At 38.4% G+C, this 17,614-nt stretch overlaps 1 protein-coding gene across 3 annotated transcripts in view; it reads left to right on the top strand.

Annotated features, from left to right (window-relative positions):
* The window catches only part of PTN (pleiotrophin), a 114,524-nt gene that overhangs the window by 82,855 nt on the left and 14,055 nt on the right, over window positions 1-17,614 (top strand). For all 3 annotated transcript variants that reach the window (XM_054496874.2, XM_054496872.2, XM_054496873.1), the window contains exons 2-4: window positions 4,453-4,568; window positions 5,749-5,922; window positions 8,039-8,200. In XM_054496874.2, the coding sequence (XP_054352849.1) occupies window positions 4,454-4,568; window positions 5,749-5,922; window positions 8,039-8,200 (451 nt within the window). In that variant the 5' untranslated portion in view covers window position 4,453. The remainder of the gene's footprint in view (window positions 1-4,452; window positions 4,569-5,748; window positions 5,923-8,038; window positions 8,201-17,614) is intronic.

Genomic DNA, 17,614 nt, shown 5'->3' with positions numbered 1-17,614 from the left:
TTCAAGGACACTCAAAAAGTAGGTGGTATAGCTGAAGTTTAGGCCAAAGCTTTTGCCTCCAGATCCTGTATTAATCCCCCAAATAGGTCGCTAAAGTACAGTTTCCAGCATCCTTTCCCTGTATTTAGATATTACCATCTAATATTTAGATATTACCATCTTGAAAATTCTAGATCTCCTTAAAATACTAAGGAAAAGGGGAGCTCTCTTTTCCTAATCAGCTATTTATCCAGAAAAGAGATTGAGATTTAATAGATAAACACATTCCCCTAAAGTTGATTTCTTTAATGTCTTTTAATCATTGAGTTTCAGATTTCATTGAGATAACAATAATTTCCAGGCACCCAGCACCCAAATATGGTAGTCTTCAAATTAATTGTTAATATGCAGCTAAGTCTATTAGGGCAAGTACAAGAATGATGGCAGTAGAAAAAGGGGGTGAGAAATAAGTAAATTATTCAAAAGAATGGAGTCAATTTAGTAAGGCTTTATTCTTGCACTATTTTATTTTCCCCAGATTAAAAAAATATGCCACGATCCTGGTCACTTCCTTAGAATCAATGTTTTTGCCTCTGCTCTCATTTGGCACTCAGTCTGTTGGAGAACAGGTAGGGTTAAACTTCATACAGGAAGAGCTTTTGCCCTCACTTGCTGCTAAGGACAAATAAACAATCCACTATGCAAATATCACTAGCAAGGGGAACTGTTATCTGTCCATATACTAATTACTCAACTATTTACTACAACAGCAAGGCACCAGCAGGCCAGTTGGGTATTGTTTTGGGCATACCTGAATTTTTGGATAAATTTAATCATTGCATTTTTAAAACTCCTTACTCTCTTCTTTCAAACAACCTTTATTCATTTTCTCTACCCAGAAACATCTAAGCTCTCAAAATATAGGCTTAAGTAGAATGATGAGCAAAATAGAAGGAAGGGGAGAAGAGGTTGAGAAGAACAATGTTCTTCAATTCAAAGCTGTTGTTGAACACGTATTGTACACAGGTGACCCACTGTACACATGGACTTGTGTGCATTTTTTTCTTGGAAGATTTAAGTGCTGAAATCCAGCATTTACTCAATTCTTAATATTCTGAATTATTCTAAATTAACATTAGAGGCAGATAGAGTGTATTTCCATTCTACTCTCTCTCCAACTCCCATCCAGTACTTATCTTTCCTTCTTTCCAGTCAGCTCATATTTCAGTTATAATGACTTGTTTAGTAGACCATTCTATACTAAAAATTTTATCTGATTTGGAAATTCTGGCCTGCGTGTTTTTTCCTTGAAATCAGTGAATAGAACTGGATTAAGAGAAATCTTTTTGAAAATAATGATGAAAACAAGAGTTTAACAATATAAAACTAGAAATGCTGAGGTTAAAACTTGCCAGTGATAGCACCTTGCCATGGATAACTCTGTGTGTGCATGTGTGTGTATATGTGTGTTATTGTATTATTTATGGAAGGTAGAGTCTTTCTATTTCTGCCAAGTTATCATATTTCTCCAGTGGGATCTGAGGTGCTTCTGGCCTCTCTTCCTGTTGTATGTATCATAGGACTATGGAGGAGCATCCCATGGCTTGGGCAGAAAGTTCTCTCAAGAGTTCTGCGTTCTCCATGGGAATTTCCAGATTCTCACAGTAATCTAATTCTCAATAACCTAAATACTTCTGATATTTGTAAGTAATTGTTGAAAATGCAGGTAAATTTTAACTTGGAAAGAAATATATTGTAATTTAAAAGTTCTGAATCAAAAAAGTAATTTGCCCTTTTAAACAATTGAAATGAAAAGTTTCTGCCAAAGCGGCAGAAAGAAGGCTTTCAGACAGCCTCTGGGGAAAGAAAGCTCAAGGACTTCCACTTTGGTTTACTTTACACTTAATAATTTTAAATGACATTCGAGTACATTATGAAAGATATAGTAGCACTGATGTGCCAGTGCCCAACTCAAAGAACTGTGAAAAGACTTGCAAACCTGTGAGTCTAGACTGGCTTCTTTTATCATTCACACCCAATTAAAAGCGCAGGAAAAGCCTCAGAATCAGTAGAAACTTTTCTGTGTGACCATTCATGAGGTATTAGGTTGGTGCAAAAGCAACTGCGATTTTTACTTTAAGGGCAAAAACCATGATTACTTTTGCACCAATCTGATATAATAAGAATTTAGCCTCAGGAGGAAGAACAAAGCACCTTATCTTATATTGCAGAAAGTGCTGGAGATGGTGAGTAGCTAATCTAGGCTTGTGATTCAGGGAAAAAACTAAAGGTTCAAAATATTAATTTTAATTGATAAGTGAAATATGCTTCATCCATATGTTGGAATCCAAAGTCATCAATTTTAAAAAACAACACTAATTTACATTCCCACCAGCAGTGTAAATGCATTCTTATTTCTGCACAGTCTTGCCAGAATCTATTGTTTCTTGACTTTTTAATAATTGCCATTCTGACTGGCGTGAGATGGTATCTCATTGTGGTTTTGATTTGCATTTCTCTAATGATCAGTGATGTTGAGCTTTTTTTCATGTTTGTTGGCTGCAGAAATGTCTTTTGAAAAGTGTCTGTCATATCCTTTGCCCACTTTTTGATGGGGTTGTTTGTTTTGTTTTGTTTTTTTATAAATTTGTTTAAGTTCCTTGTAAATTCTGGAAATTAGTTCAACCATTGTGGAAGACAGTGTGGTGATTCCTCAAGGATCTAGAACCAGAAATACCATTTGATCCAGCCATCCCATTACTGAGTATATACCCAAAGGAATATGAATTATTTTAATATAAAGACACAGGCACACGTATGTTTATTGCAGCACTATTACAATAGCAAAGTCATTGAACCAACCCAAAAGCCCATTAATGATAGACTGGATAAAGAAAATTTGGTACACATATACCATGGAATACTAGGCAACCATAACAAGGAATGAGATCATGTCCTTTGCAGGGACATGGGTGAAGCTGGAAGCCATTGTCCACAGCAAACTAACACAGGAACAGGAAACCAAACACCACATGTTCTCACTCATAACTGGGAGTTGAACATTGAGAAGACATGGACACAGGGAGGGGAACATCACACACCAGGACCTGTTGAGGGGTGCGGGGTGAGGGGAAGGAACTTAGAGGACCAGTCAATAGGTGCAGCAAACCATCATGGCACATGTATACCTGTGTAACAAACCTGCACATTCTGCACATGTATCCTGGAACTTAAAGTAAAATTAAAAATAAATAAATAAAAAAAACACTAATAAGAGACAGCATATCCAATGCCACAGAAAAGGAGAAAAATTCACTGGCAAGGATATCATCTCATAGATATTTTTCAATGAGGAAAATAAATTAGAGAACAGAATAATCTCAACCCCTTATATACATGAAACGTTTTATTGTTCACACTAAAGAGAATGTTAAAACACCTAAACTAATCTATTACTACCTCTGGAAAAAAAATTATCAGCCTATGATCATAGGTCATTACAACCATTTTTACATGAAGTATAACACACCACTAACACAGCAGATGGAGCTCAATAACTGCCAGGCAAGTTGCTGCAGCCATGATATGGTGTAGCCATTGGGAAGTGGGTCGTCCTGGAGCTTGGACTGAGACTTTCTCAAGGGTGTTTTGGCCAAGTGACCATATTGACACTAGGCTGTCACAGGTGGCTTCAAGTTCTAGGAGAGTCTTTCTAATGATATCTTGGGATTTCTGATTCACATCAAATGTGAGCATTTCCTATTATGAGTGAGTGTAAAGACTTCACCATATCCTAAGATTAGAGGATTTTTAGCACATGTGAGTTTATCATTGTGTTTGATATGTATCACAGGTGTGCTAGCTCTACTTCTGGGATTCACTCTTTATTAGATCAATAAATAATGGAATAATGATAAGATGATAGTGATGATTATGACAATGATTTTAAAAAGGTCAGAGATGTTGGTTGTTGTGTATGCATCTAATTAGAAACGGTAAACATATACTTGTATAGGTAATTCATTCATCATGTCTACTCAAATTGGTCTTGTGTACAGCAATATCATTGCTGTGGTTGTTTCTAATATTGTCAGGAATTTTGAAGATGGCTGTAGTTGTCGATATTACCAAGTGATGCTATCAGCAAGACAGTAGGACTGTGTTCAAATGCATGCCTTCAAAGTTCTTTTGCTTCCATAATTTCTGAGTCATACTTAGCAAATGGTTGTGAAGTCTTAAGTGAAGAACTGTTGCGTTTTGTCAGTGAATACGTGATTGATTGCAGAAGAGCACTTATTTCAATGGCTGTTGGTGAGAATAGATAAAATTCTACCCAAGATAATTGATATGAATCTTCCTGAAATCTAACATTCCAGAAATGGAAAGTGGAGCCTTTTCATCAAGGAGTTCAATGAGTCTTCCTCTCTGACTTAGGTTAATGCCACCTTCTTCTCTTTCTCTCTTTATTCCTAGAATGCAGGCTCAACAGTACCAGCAGCAGCGTCGAAAATTTGCAGCTGCCTTCTTGGCATTCATTTTCATACTGGCAGCTGTGGATACTGCTGAAGCAGGGAAGAAAGAGAAACCAGGTAAGCAGTAGGGTTCTGAAGGCAAGATGCCTCATTGATGAATGTCCATCTAGCCTAATTACCTGCTTTTCCTTCCTCTCTTCTACTCTGCCTCTCTCCCTTCCTATTTCTCTATTCCTTCAATCTTCCCTTTTTAAAAATAATTACTTAGAGGAACCTAAGAAATATCCTGTCTTATTTTTCTCCCATTGTATGTCCTGGATTGCATGACGATGATGATCATTAATATAATGATCAAATTAGCAGCTACTATGTATAGAACATTGACCGGTAATCAGGTGCTTTATTATTTACCTCTCTACCTCAAAAAAAAAATGCACTGCAACTTGTTTTTCTCCTTAATTTCAGATTTACAGAGGAGGAAACTGAGGCACAGAGAAGATAAAGCACCTTCTCTGTGCCACTCCCAAAGTCATAAGTAGGCTGTGGAACTGACAGTCTGTTTAAATCTGTGATCCACCATATTTGTATGATGTCATTCCTTCTACAAGACAGAGAAAGGAATAACAACTTGCATTGAAATGGCTCATTTGCTCACTCTGTCACCAGGCTGCAGTACAGTGGTGCGATCTCAACTCAATGTATCCTCTGTATCCCGTTTCAAGTGATTCTCCTGCCTCAGCTTCCCGAGTAGCTGGGGTTGCAGGCATGCACCACCACGCCCAGCTAATTTTTGTATTTTTAGTAGAGTTGGGGTTTCACCATGTTAGCCAGGATGGTCTCGATCTTTTGACCTTGTGATCTGCCTGCTTCGACCTCCCAAAGTGCTGGGATTACAGGCATGAGCCACTTCGCCCAGCTGATAACTGTTATTTCTAATAGAATATTTTCTCCATTTTTAGGAGAACTATTTTTGACCATCTCTTCTTTTATAGAAATGTTTGCTTCTAAAAGGAGATGCCACTAAATCACTTAGCACAGTCTCTGGCACATAGTAAGAGGGAGTTTAATTAACATTAGTTTTAGCTTTTTTCTCAGTTTTCTTTCTCTCTTCTCTTGATCATTCATTGGTTCAATAATTTGGTTAATATTCATCATGTTTCTATTATTCATTAGACAATAAGGATACAGATTAAAAAAACACAGATCCTGCAATTAAGGTGCTCAGGAATGAACTTGGTTATATCTGGAAGTTAAGGAGTTTTCTGTATGTTGATTAGGTTTTCTTCCTTTCATTCAGAAAAAAAAGTGAAGAAGTCTGACTGTGGAGAATGGCAGTGGAGTGTGTGTGTGCCCACCAGTGGAGACTGTGGGCTGGGCACGCGGGAGGGCACTCGGACTGGAGCTGAGTGCAAGCAAACCATGAAGACCCAGAGATGTAAGATCCCCTGCAACTGGAAGAAGCAATTTGGAGGTAAGCCTCATGCTAATGAGTTAATCTCCTACTCTGAGATAATTCTCAAATTTTTCCACCAAATGTCTTTTTAAGGATAAGTACTTTTTATTTTAAATAACTTTATCTTACCAGACACAAAGTGACCAGACATCTTTCCCAACCCCAGTGTTTCTCAACTTTGACACTGGTCCCATTTCAGGCCAGGCAATTATTTGTTGTGGAGGCTGTCTTGTGCATTTTAGGGTATTTAGCAGCATCCCTGGCTTCTACTCGCTAGTTTCCGGTAGCATTCCTCACCCACTCCAGATGTGAAAACTAAAAATGTCTCCAAATATCTATGGCCAAATGTCCCCTGGTGGTCAAAATCATTCCTGGTTGGGAATCACTGCCTTTCCAAAGGGACATAAAATATATCCTTGATTCTTCTGAATAATGTTAATTGATCTGTCTTCTCTCTCTTTTCTTCTATTTTTAAGTTCCTTTGATTTTTTCCTTTCCCCTTTTCTTATTTATTCTCCTCCTTCTCCATGTTTCTCCCTGTCACTTTCAGACCTTCTCTCTCATTTGATCCCTCCCCATCCTCCACACAGGTTCACAGATTCACTTACTGAGTTCAGCAGGGCTGCTCACAGCCACGTTTCATAAATCTTTCTCCCACTGACTGGAGTCAGTCTTATGCTGGCCTGATCTATCTATCTGAGACAGGATCTCTCAACACTTTCAACTTTATATCCAGTATTGGACCCTCAAATAACCTCTTTCTTCCACAATCCAGACTTTTTGTCTTTCTTAGCCATGGTGGGACATGATGCCTGAAATGTCCTATCTGTGTTCTATGGAAATGCACTGTGGCCCATAGACAAGTGAGGAAGGATAATGGATGTATACATATGTGTCTTTTTCTCCCTCTGTAATCTTTGGGGTATTTTTTATTTGAATGGAGATAGATAAGTTCTGTAAAAGTGTGATGGAGAACAGGTACATTTGGTCTTAAATTGTATATGGGCACCTTAAAAACCCACTTACAAGAAGTTTAAAAGGTCTATCTTAAAGACTTACATTGAGAATATTAAATAACTCTCAAACTCAACAGTAAACAACAAAACAACAACAACAACAAGAAACAAACAAAACCTAACAGTTCAATAAGAAAGTGGGGAAAAAACATTAACAGACATTTTACTAAAGAGGATACATAGGCAACAAATGAACTCCTGAAAATATATTCAGCATCTTTTCCTTATTAGGGAACTAGAAATTGAAACTGTAATGAGATATCACTCTACATCTATCAAAGTGGCTAGAATAAAAAATAGTGACAAGACGAAATGCTAGTGAGGGTGCCGGGAAACCAGATCCCTCCTATGTTGCCAGTGGAAATTGTAAGGTGGTACAGCCACAGTGGAAAAAGAGTATTGCAGTTTTTTACAAAATGAAACATGCATTTACCATGTAACACAGCAGTTTCTTGGTAATTTATCTCAGAGAAATGAAAACTGATGTTTCCACAAAAACCTATACATGAACTTATATAGCAGTTCTATTTGTAGTAACCCAAGGCTGGTAACACCTCGGATGTCCTTCAGCTGATGAATGGTTAAACAAACGGGGGTACATTGGGACCATGGAATACTACTCAGCAGTAGGAAGAAACAGACTGTTGATGCACATGACTTGGATGGATCTTCAGGACATTATGCTAAATAAAAAAGAAAGCTAATCTCAGAAGTTTACATATTGTAGAATTCCATTTACGCAACATTTTTAAGCTAGAAAAATGATAGAGCTAGAGAACAGAAAAGGAGTTGCCAGGGATTAAGGAGGTGGGGAAGGAGGAAGGTAGCTAGGCCATGACTATAAAGAATGACCCACTGTTGCATTGGGATTGCATATTAATAGTGTATATTAATGTATATTAATGATGTATATTGATGGTGATTGTATGCATCTACACATGTGATAGAATTGAACAGAACTCAATACACATGCATACACTCTGTATTATTTCTTATAGCTGCACATGAATCTATAATTATTTCAATAAAAAATGTTACAAACAAAAGTGTGCCTTTATTATCCTGGAAGTACAATAGGATCTTTCAAGGATTTCTGTTTGGTTCTACCCTGCCTTTAGCGGAGTGCAAATACCAGTTCCAGGCCTGGGGAGAATGTGACCTAAACACGGCCCTGAAGACCAGAACTGGAAGTCTGAAGCGAGCCCTGCACAATGCTGAATGCCAGAAGACTGTCACCATCTCCAAGCCCTGTGGCAAACTGACCAAGCCCAAACCTCAAGGTAAGTCCTTGCCATTATACCACAATTTTAATGGATTGATGGACTCAGGCAAGATCTGGAAAACCCACATTTTCCAGAAGGAAATATTAGGTGAATTACCTGAAGAGAGTGACTGAAAAAGTCCCCTACACTGAGAATCACAAAAATACTTTGAAGCAGGCAGTCTGTGAGTGCAAACTGAAGTCCTCTGCATAGATGAGGGGATTGGTACAGTCTCCTAACCCAAACAAATAACGTAGCAAAAGAAGCCAGCAAAGACAGTTGTGTGATGACCATATGTTCCAAACTCTTAATTGGAACTGTATCCTGACAAGAAAAACAAACTCAGAATGTTTATGAAGGAGACAATTTTAAATCAAACTTCTCCCAGATTATCTGAAATACAGTTTTCACAAAATCAGGAAAATTATTTTACATTTTCCCTTTATTCACTGCATAACTTAATGGGTTCTGCATTTCTTTGCAGAGCCTTTGTATTTTTTGAGTTCAATTTGATTACCAACTACATTCATCACAGAATTTTTAAATGACAGAGATCTGTATCTCCCAGAAAGTCAGGCTCTGCTCTCTTTCTGGAGAAGGTAAAAACAATCATTATGGCCATTAATTCATACATACAAGGATCCCAACTGAGGGAAATAAACTCTTTTATCATGGATGTTATGGTCTGAATTGTGCTTTCCCAAATTCATATGCTGAAGTTTTAACCCCCAGTACCTCACAATGTCACTGTATTGGAGACAGGGTCTTTAAAGAGGTAATTGAGATAAAATGCAGTCACAAGGGTAGGCCCTAATCCAGTGTGGCTGGTGTCTTTATAAGAAGGGAAATTAGGACACAGAAATACATAGAAGACTGCGTGAAGACAGAGGGAGAAGAATGCCATCTACAAGCCACAGGGAGAACTTTCAGAAGAAATCAGCCCTACAGATGCCTTGATCTTAGGCTTGTAACTTCCAGAACTGCAAGACAGTAAATAAATAAATTGCTGTTGTTTAAGCCACCAACTCTGTGGTACTTTGTTATAGCAGCTGTAGCCAACTAATACAATGGGCCTCAATGAACTCTAAATTCAAATACCTTCTTGGCCTCTACTCATGTATTTTAACTCTAAGGTGGTCCTGAAAATTCATACTGCCAGAGAAATTGTAAGGAGAGATTCAGAAAAATGACCATGTAAGAAATGCTCATAATAAATAAAAATAGAAAAAAAAATCTGCAGAAGCTGAGGAAGATTGGCTGGTTTCCTTCTGGTTGCCAGAAAGGACTTTATTTTTCACAGGGCTGGCTTTTTGGCCACTGCTGGAGTTGTCCATAAAAATGGTTATCTCCAACTTCAGGATGGCCAGGTACAGGCTGGACCAGCAGATGGTGAATCTAGGGTTCAGGCTGCCCTTTCCAGATCACGGAAATCTCTGCCTATTGTCATATGGTTTTTGGAAGGCATGAAGCAGGGCTGGAGTGATTGCAGTGAGTACTTATGCCGACTTCCCAAATGTCATTTGTCCAGAGGCAACCACAGAAATCTAAGCAAAATCAATGCCATATCTACTAAGTGAAACATTTCCAAAAATGGCGGAACTCAGAGTTACTGTCGTCAAAATAATTTATTTTTAATCCAGCTGTGGAACCAAAACATTCAGCATAAATACAGAATTGAAAGGACAAGAAATTAAAGAAGCTTCCACATTCTAGCACAGTGATGCTCAACCTGGGCTTCACATTAGAATATTCTGTGGGAACTTGCAAAACTCCCAGTGCCCAAGTATAGCACAGACTAACCCAATCAGCATCAGTAGTTTAAAAATTGTAAATGCATCTCCGAAGGTTTCACGATGCAGCCAAAATTGAGAACTACTGCTCTAGTATGGAATCCATTGACAAGAGACCACACACATACGCATACGCATACACATGTAACACACACACACACACACGTGCACTATCCTGTTCTTTCCTATGGGAAAGAGAAAATTCAACTTAATAATAGGGGAGAAAAAGTGGAGACATGATTAGGTGGAAGATGGTGGGGCTGGGTGAACACATAAAATGTTGAAAAGTTTGGGATAAATGGAACACAGCAGGGAACATGATTAAGAGAGAACCCTAAAGGATATTTAGGAAATAAGTGAAGTCTTCCTTTTACCTGAACTGGTGTATATTTCACCTTTATACAGTATCTCATCTAATAACATGTAATGAAGGTTAAGTTTGTTTCAGGCTTTCAGCTTGAAAAAATGACACTAAAAATATTTCAAGTGGGTAGACATTCTGTAATATTCATACATAAATAAATTATGATATATAATTAATTGATATAATTAATTGAAAATGTGATTACTATGAGTGATTCTATGTTTCAAACTACCAGTTATGCAATTTACAGGTCATTAACATTCATCCTTCCCTTTGTGTATAACACACCTTTGTTAAAACTAACCAATCTTTTCCATCTCAGCAGTGGAGAGTTTTATAAATGCTGTTTTGGCACTGAGACACTCTGCAAAAAGAATGATTTCTCTTTTTTTTGATACAGAGTCTCACTCTGTCACCCATGCTGGAGGGCAGTGAGGTGATCTCAGCCCACTGCGATCTCCGTCTCCTGGGTTCAAGTGATTCTCCTGCCTTGGCCTCCCGAGTAGCTGGGATTATGGGCAGGCGCCCGGCTAATTTTTCTGTCTTTTTTAGTAGAGACAGCATTTCATCATGTTGGTCAGGCTGGTCTTGAACTCCAGACCTCAAATGATACACTTACTTTGGCCTCCCAAAGTGCTGGGATTACAGGTGTGAGCCACCGTGCCTGGAAAAAAGAATATTCTTATTGTAGGAGTTGAACCAGGGAGATGTGTCAGATATAAAATCTTTGTAGGGGACACAGACACACTCACACACACATACACATTCCATGGCATATTTTTCCTAGTTTAAACCGAAATGTAACGACTGGCATATGTAAGTTGTATTTATTTTTGTACTATTTTTCTCAAATAAACTTGGATAGTTATTATAGCTTTTCCTTTGCATGTCTCTAACTTCAAGATAGCTCACATTCTACTAATCAATGGGAAAGCAAATAGTAATGAATGGAATCTATGCTATCATTATCATTATTCAGTTTCTACTCTATTCATTGCTCTAGGTGTTTTCCATATAGTAACTTATAAAGTCCCATATATCCTTGCAGGTGGGTATAATTATAAAGGAAACTGAGGAACACTGGTTAATTTATTTGACTGGGGGTATATCTCTAATAAATGACAGTGCCAAGATTGGTCTAACTCTAAATTCATGTTATCTTTTGTATTCTGCTGATTTCTCACCTAAATCACAAAGGGGTATGAACTAACCTCCATGGATTTTAATTTCCTTTGAAATAGGAGAAGATGAACATTGTCTTTTTTCTTTTTAATTTTTGTGGATATATGGTAGGTGTATATATTTATGGGGTACATGAGATGTTTTGATACAGGCCTGCAGTATGAAATAAGCATATTATGGAGAATGCATTGTCTATCCCCTCAAGCATTTATCCTTGGAGTAACAAACAACCTAATCACACTCTTTGCATTATTTTAAAATGTACACTTATTATTGACTATATAGTCACCCTGTTGTGCTATCAAATAGTAGGTCTTATTCATTCTTTCTATTTTTTTGTACCCATTAACCATCCCAATCACCCATCACTACCCTTCCTAGCCTCTGGTAACCATCCTTCTACTCTCTATGTCCTTGAGTTTGTTTTGATTTTAGATCCCACAAATAAGTGAGGACATGCAATGTTTCTCTTTCTGTGCCTGTCTTATTTTACTTAACCTAATGATCTCCATTTCTATCCATGTTGTTGCAAATGACTGAATCTCATTCATTTTAATGGCTGAATTGTACTCCCTTATGTATTTGTACCACATTTTCTTTATCTGTTCATCCGTTGATGGCCACTTAGGTTGCTTCCAAATCTTAGCTATCATAAACAGTGCTGCAACAAACATAGGAGTACAGACATTTTTTCAATATACTGATTTCCTTTATTTTGGGTGGAAGCTGCAGTAGTCATTTAACTAAACTTTTCTCAAAATGATGCATTTATAAATTATTTTCTTCCTTCAGGAAAGAGTACATCATCAACATTTTTTCTTACATTAATTCAATATGTGAAGGAGATAAAGAGAAGTAGGGAACTCACTAATTTTGAATTGGACACTGGGGTAGGAGCTCCTAGTCATTTAATTTAAGCCTTAAGGCAACTTTAAGCATACATTTTATTTATCCTACTTTATATATGAAAAAGCATAGGCTTAGAAATGTTAAGCAACTCACTTGAGGTTTCACAGCTTGCAAGCGGTGCAACCAGATTCAAATTTAAAGTCAGACTGATACCAAAGACCCACTGCCTTTTCAACTGCACAATGCTGCTTCTTGGTATTGTAAACCCGTGCAGCGCTGGTCATATTTATTAGATGAATCTTTATGTCTAGAAGGTTTAAAGGGTTGAGCTTCTGGGGACCTTGCCTAATGTCTGATCTAATATCCACATAACAAATGAGGACAGAGAAAATCAATGACTTATCCATGTCCATTTTGTTTTCTGGTAGTGGAGTCAGTTCCAGGTTTTGTTCTCTTTTGATGTCATTTTTCTGCCTTATTTCAAACATGAGAATTATAGGAAAGGGAATTTTTATAGTGATCAGTAAAGGGCATTGCAGTCATGAGGAAAATCAGTAGTTTTCAAAATATGAGTTTAATTACAGTCATGTGTCACTTAACAACAGGGATATGTTCTAAGAAATGTATCCTTAGGTGATTTCATTCTCGTGTGAACATCATAGGGTGCAAACAACAGGGATATGTTCTAAGAAATGTATCCTTAGGTGATTTCATTCTCGTGTGAACATCATAGGGTGCACTTATGCAAGTGTAGATGTGTAGCCTACTGTGCTCTTAGGCTGTAAGGTATAGCTGATTGCTCCTAGGCTGCAAATCTATACAGCATGTTACTGTACTGAATACTGTAGGTTATTGTAACACAATGATAGGTATTTGTGTATCTAAACATGTCTAATTATTGAAAAGATATAGTAAAAATATGATGTAAAAGAAAAAATGGTACATCTCTGTAGGGCACTTACCATGAATGGAGCTTGCAGGACTGGAAGTTGCTCTGGGTGAGTCACTAAACGAACAGTGAGTGAATGTGAAGGCGTAGGACATTAGTGTACAATACCATAGACTCTATAAACATTGTACACTTAAGCTACACTAAATTTATGAGAAGATATTTTTCTTTCTCCAACAATAAATGAACCTTAGCTTACGGTAACTATTTTAGTTTATAAACTTTTAAATTTTTTTTAACTTTTGACTCTTTTAAAGTAACACTTAAAGTTCAAACACATTGCATAGCTATAACAAATATATTCTTTCCTTATATCTTTATTCCATAAGCGTTTTTAATTTTTAAAAACATTTTGTTAAAACTAAGACACACACACATTAGCCTAGGTCTACACAGGGTCAGGATCATCAACATCACTGTGTTCCACCTCCACATCTTGTCCCACTGGAAGGTCTTCAGGGACAGTAACACAATGCCTCCTCCTGGAATACCTCCAGAAGGACTTGTCTGAAGCTGTTTTACAGTTAAATTTATTTTTTTAGTAAGAAGAAGGAATACACTCTAAAATAATGATTAAAAGTATTGTATAGTAAATACATAAACCAGTAACATAGTCATTTATTATCACTGTCAAGTATTATGACTATACATAATTGTCTGTGTTACACTTTTATAAGACTAGCAGTGCAGTAAGTTTATCTGCATCTGCATTACCACGGACATGTGAGTAATGCGTCGCCTTCCAATGTTAATCAGTGATAGGAATTCCTCAGCTCCACTGTACCCTAATGGGAACACAGTTCTATATGTGGTCCATCATTGGTTGAAACATTGCTATGTGGTGCATAACTGTATTACGTATAATCTAGTCACTCAGCTCATCGTCAGAAAGTGCCTTCTTTTCCTGTCTTTATCATTCTAATCAAACATATGATCAGGATCTGTTTTGTTTGTTTGATTTTTGTTTGTTTTTCATTTTAGAGAACTTCTTTACTTAGTTCCTGACCACTTTTGTTTTGGGAAATGGCCATGGATTAATATGCAAACCACTTGGTTTCAGTGTGAAAATCATACTCTTTACATTTTAGAATGAAACATAAAGATGTTGGCAAATCTGTGAATACCCAACATTAAATTGCGGAAAGGCTGGAGAATATCTTTGCTATTTGATTGGTAATAATAAGGCTAAAAGATTAAGTGACTTGGTTAGGAGGCTTAATATCGAGAGTTGCTATACAAACACCAGGGAATTACTAAATATCCTGCAGAGTTTGGTTAAAAATTGCCTTAAAATTCATCATAGTCCATTCTAACAGCATTACTTCTTGAGGTATAGAAGCAATCCTTCCTATTGCTATGTCAATGTTGTACAGATTCCACACTCTAGCCTCAGTCTGCAATTTTGATGATACTAGATATGAAGTTGGAAACCCCTGTTTGAAGATTCTCTTGGGTTGGAATCCCACTTAATCTGAAGAGATCATTCTCAGCAAACTATCGTAAGGACAAAAAAACCAAACATCGCATGTTCTCACTCATAGATGGGAATTGAACAATGAGAACACTTGGACACAGGAAGGGGGACATCACACACCAGGGCCTGTTGTGGGGTGGGGGGAAGGGGGAGGGATAGCATTAGGAGATACACCTAATGTAAACGACGAGTTAATGGGTGCAGCACACCAACAAGGCACATGTATGCATATGTAACAAACCTGCACGTTGTGCATATGTACCCTAGAACTTAAAGTATAATAAAAAGAAATCTGAAGAGACCTTTTAGCTATCCACTTTGATATTATATACTAAGAAGCAGAGAGAATATTCATGCTCTTATGCAGAAATAAGAATTGAAATGTGCACATCTGGAATTTAGCTTTCCCAGAGATGGAGGCAGCATTACCCTGGGAAAGGTTCATTGCTTGACTGAAAGATTGTAGCAGAATTTGCTTAATGATTACCAGAGTCTGGCAGGGATAAATAGGTGAACAATTGTGTTAGACACTTGAGATTTTAATTTCTTAAGAAAAGAGATTGAGTTTCATTAATATAGATTAATTAAATTAGTTAAAACATTGTATCTGTCAAAAGCTTTTAGATACAGCGAGATCTACTCTAGCTCGTTAAGCAGAAGAGGTCTATTCAGGGGTATTACATAGTTCAAAGAATCTCCAGGAGGGCCAAAGATCTGGCTTGGATACTGCAAGACCAGGAATAATGCAGCTAAAGTCAACAGATCCGGGAGAAATATCTGCTCACACCACATGTCAGTGATCTATCAGAAACCTTTCTGCTGCAATTACTGTCTGTTCAGCACATATAGTGCTTAGAACTGAACACTGGAAAGTCCGCCACAGGTGACCCTTCAAAACCAGTCACTTCTACCCCCTTTCTTGAGGGACTATCCAATCTCCCCACGTTTGGCGCCTGCTTCTAGTTGGTCACTTCTACCTCCACATCTCATTTAAGCGTGTATGCTTAATAGAAATTTGGTCACATGGAAAATCCTGCTGTGAAGGAGCCTGGAAAATGAGTATTTAACTCTCTAGATTCTACCTCTAAACACAAGAAGGGAAGCTTCAAGGGTCTTGCATGGCATGTAGTGAGAAAATCTACCACAGTGTGCAAGAATGTCAGAATGTGGTGGGGTGTATCGTTAGACTTACCCCTCTCTCCTGTGGGGCTAGATGATGCATTGATGATACTCCATGGGGAAAAAATTGCCAAGGGTAATCTTACATTAGAACTGTTGAGTACACCATTGTACAGAGAGTTGGGTCTCTCCTCATTGGAATTACCAGTCACTTTTTATTTTCTGTGGGAATAATTGATCTGCAAACAAGAAAGTTGGAAAATAGAGTCTGTCTCTGCTAATGGCTTTGTATAAACTGTCAGAGCAGGCCAGGCACAGTGGCTCACACCTGTAATCCCAGCACTTTGGGAGGCTGAGGTGGGCGGATCACAAGGTCAAGAGATCGAGACCATCCTGACCAACATGGTGAAACCCCATCTCTACTAAAAATACAAAAATTAGATGGGCGTGGTGGTGCATGCCTGTAGTCCCAGCTACTTGGGAGGCTGAGGCAGGAGAATCGCTGGAACCCAGGAGGCAGAGGTTGCAGTGAGTCAAGATCGTGCCACTGCACTCTAGCCTGGCGACAGAGAACTCTTCAGAGGTCAAATAACTCTTCTCCAAGCTGCACGTGTTTTTCAGTGGTCCCCTTAGATGACGGCTCACTATGGAATTAGAAGATGGCAAGAACAAGCATCCCTGCCTGGATGGACCCGTCTGTGGGGGTGCTGTGGCTCTATAGGCAGTCCTGTCTGTGTGGGTCAGGGGATGGTGCAGCCCATGGAGCAGGCTTCTGGTATTTGTCACTGGAGTGCAGAGCCAAGCTGAAGCAGGGGCTGGGGCTTGTGTGAGAGGCTCAAGTGAGAGCTGAGAGGTTTCTTCAGGCCACAGGTGATATTGCCTAATGATCATCTTGGAACATTCTAGTATCTTGGGTTATTGTTCACCTGGCAATTATTAGTTGTTGCTTTTTAAATCAGATGCATAAATGAAGGGTGTTGTGAAGCCCTTTTTAGTACAGATAAGCCAGCCACCAAGTTTATCTGGAAAAGGGGAATTCTCAGATTGTTTCTGGGACAGGCAGAGATGGGTACACAGGGAGAGATGTCTATGCTACAGTTGAGTCAGGGAATGAATGTCAGTCCCTCCTGCTGTCCATACCAAGCCACACGCTGCTGTTACCAGATCCTTGTTCAATTTTCCTGCTCTCGATAACCTCAATTCTTTTTCTTTCTTCCCAGCTATTTCTAAAAGTTTTGCCATCTTGCTGCTCTTTTTTGGAAAGCTGCCTACCCCTCTCTTATGTTTGACAATTCATCTTTAAAGATCAAAAGAACAGAAACTGTTTAAGTGCAAGACTCAACTGTGTGCAGGACACAGCTTTTGGCAGCTGATTATTAAATGGGAAAAAAGGGGTCAGGAAAGTGATATTCCCAGCATTCTCAATTCTCTCCCCAGCTAAATAGATTCTTTTGTTAGTTCTTTTAAAGATAAAAGAAGTTCCCCCCAACATTTCTGTCTATGTTCTGGGCTCTGACATCCCTCAGGAGTGAGCATGGCAACACTGTATGGATGGGCTTTGCTAGGCTGGGAGACTTTTAACTGTGTTGAGAGAGGTGAGGGGGCAGAATCCCACACAGTCTAGCCTGGGACTGGCTCCCTCCCCTCGAAGGCCGCCTGAAGAGGTTGATGATTACTGCCCTTGTACTTGGTCAGAAGAGGCAGC

This window comes from Pongo pygmaeus, chromosome 6 (assembly GCF_028885625.2).
Source record: "Pongo pygmaeus isolate AG05252 chromosome 6, NHGRI_mPonPyg2-v2.0_pri, whole genome shotgun sequence".
NCBI classification, from domain to species: Eukaryota; Metazoa; Chordata; class Mammalia; order Primates; family Hominidae; genus Pongo; species Pongo pygmaeus.
Note: the sequence above shows the minus strand (reverse complement) of the source record. Positions and strands in the feature narration are given on the sequence as shown.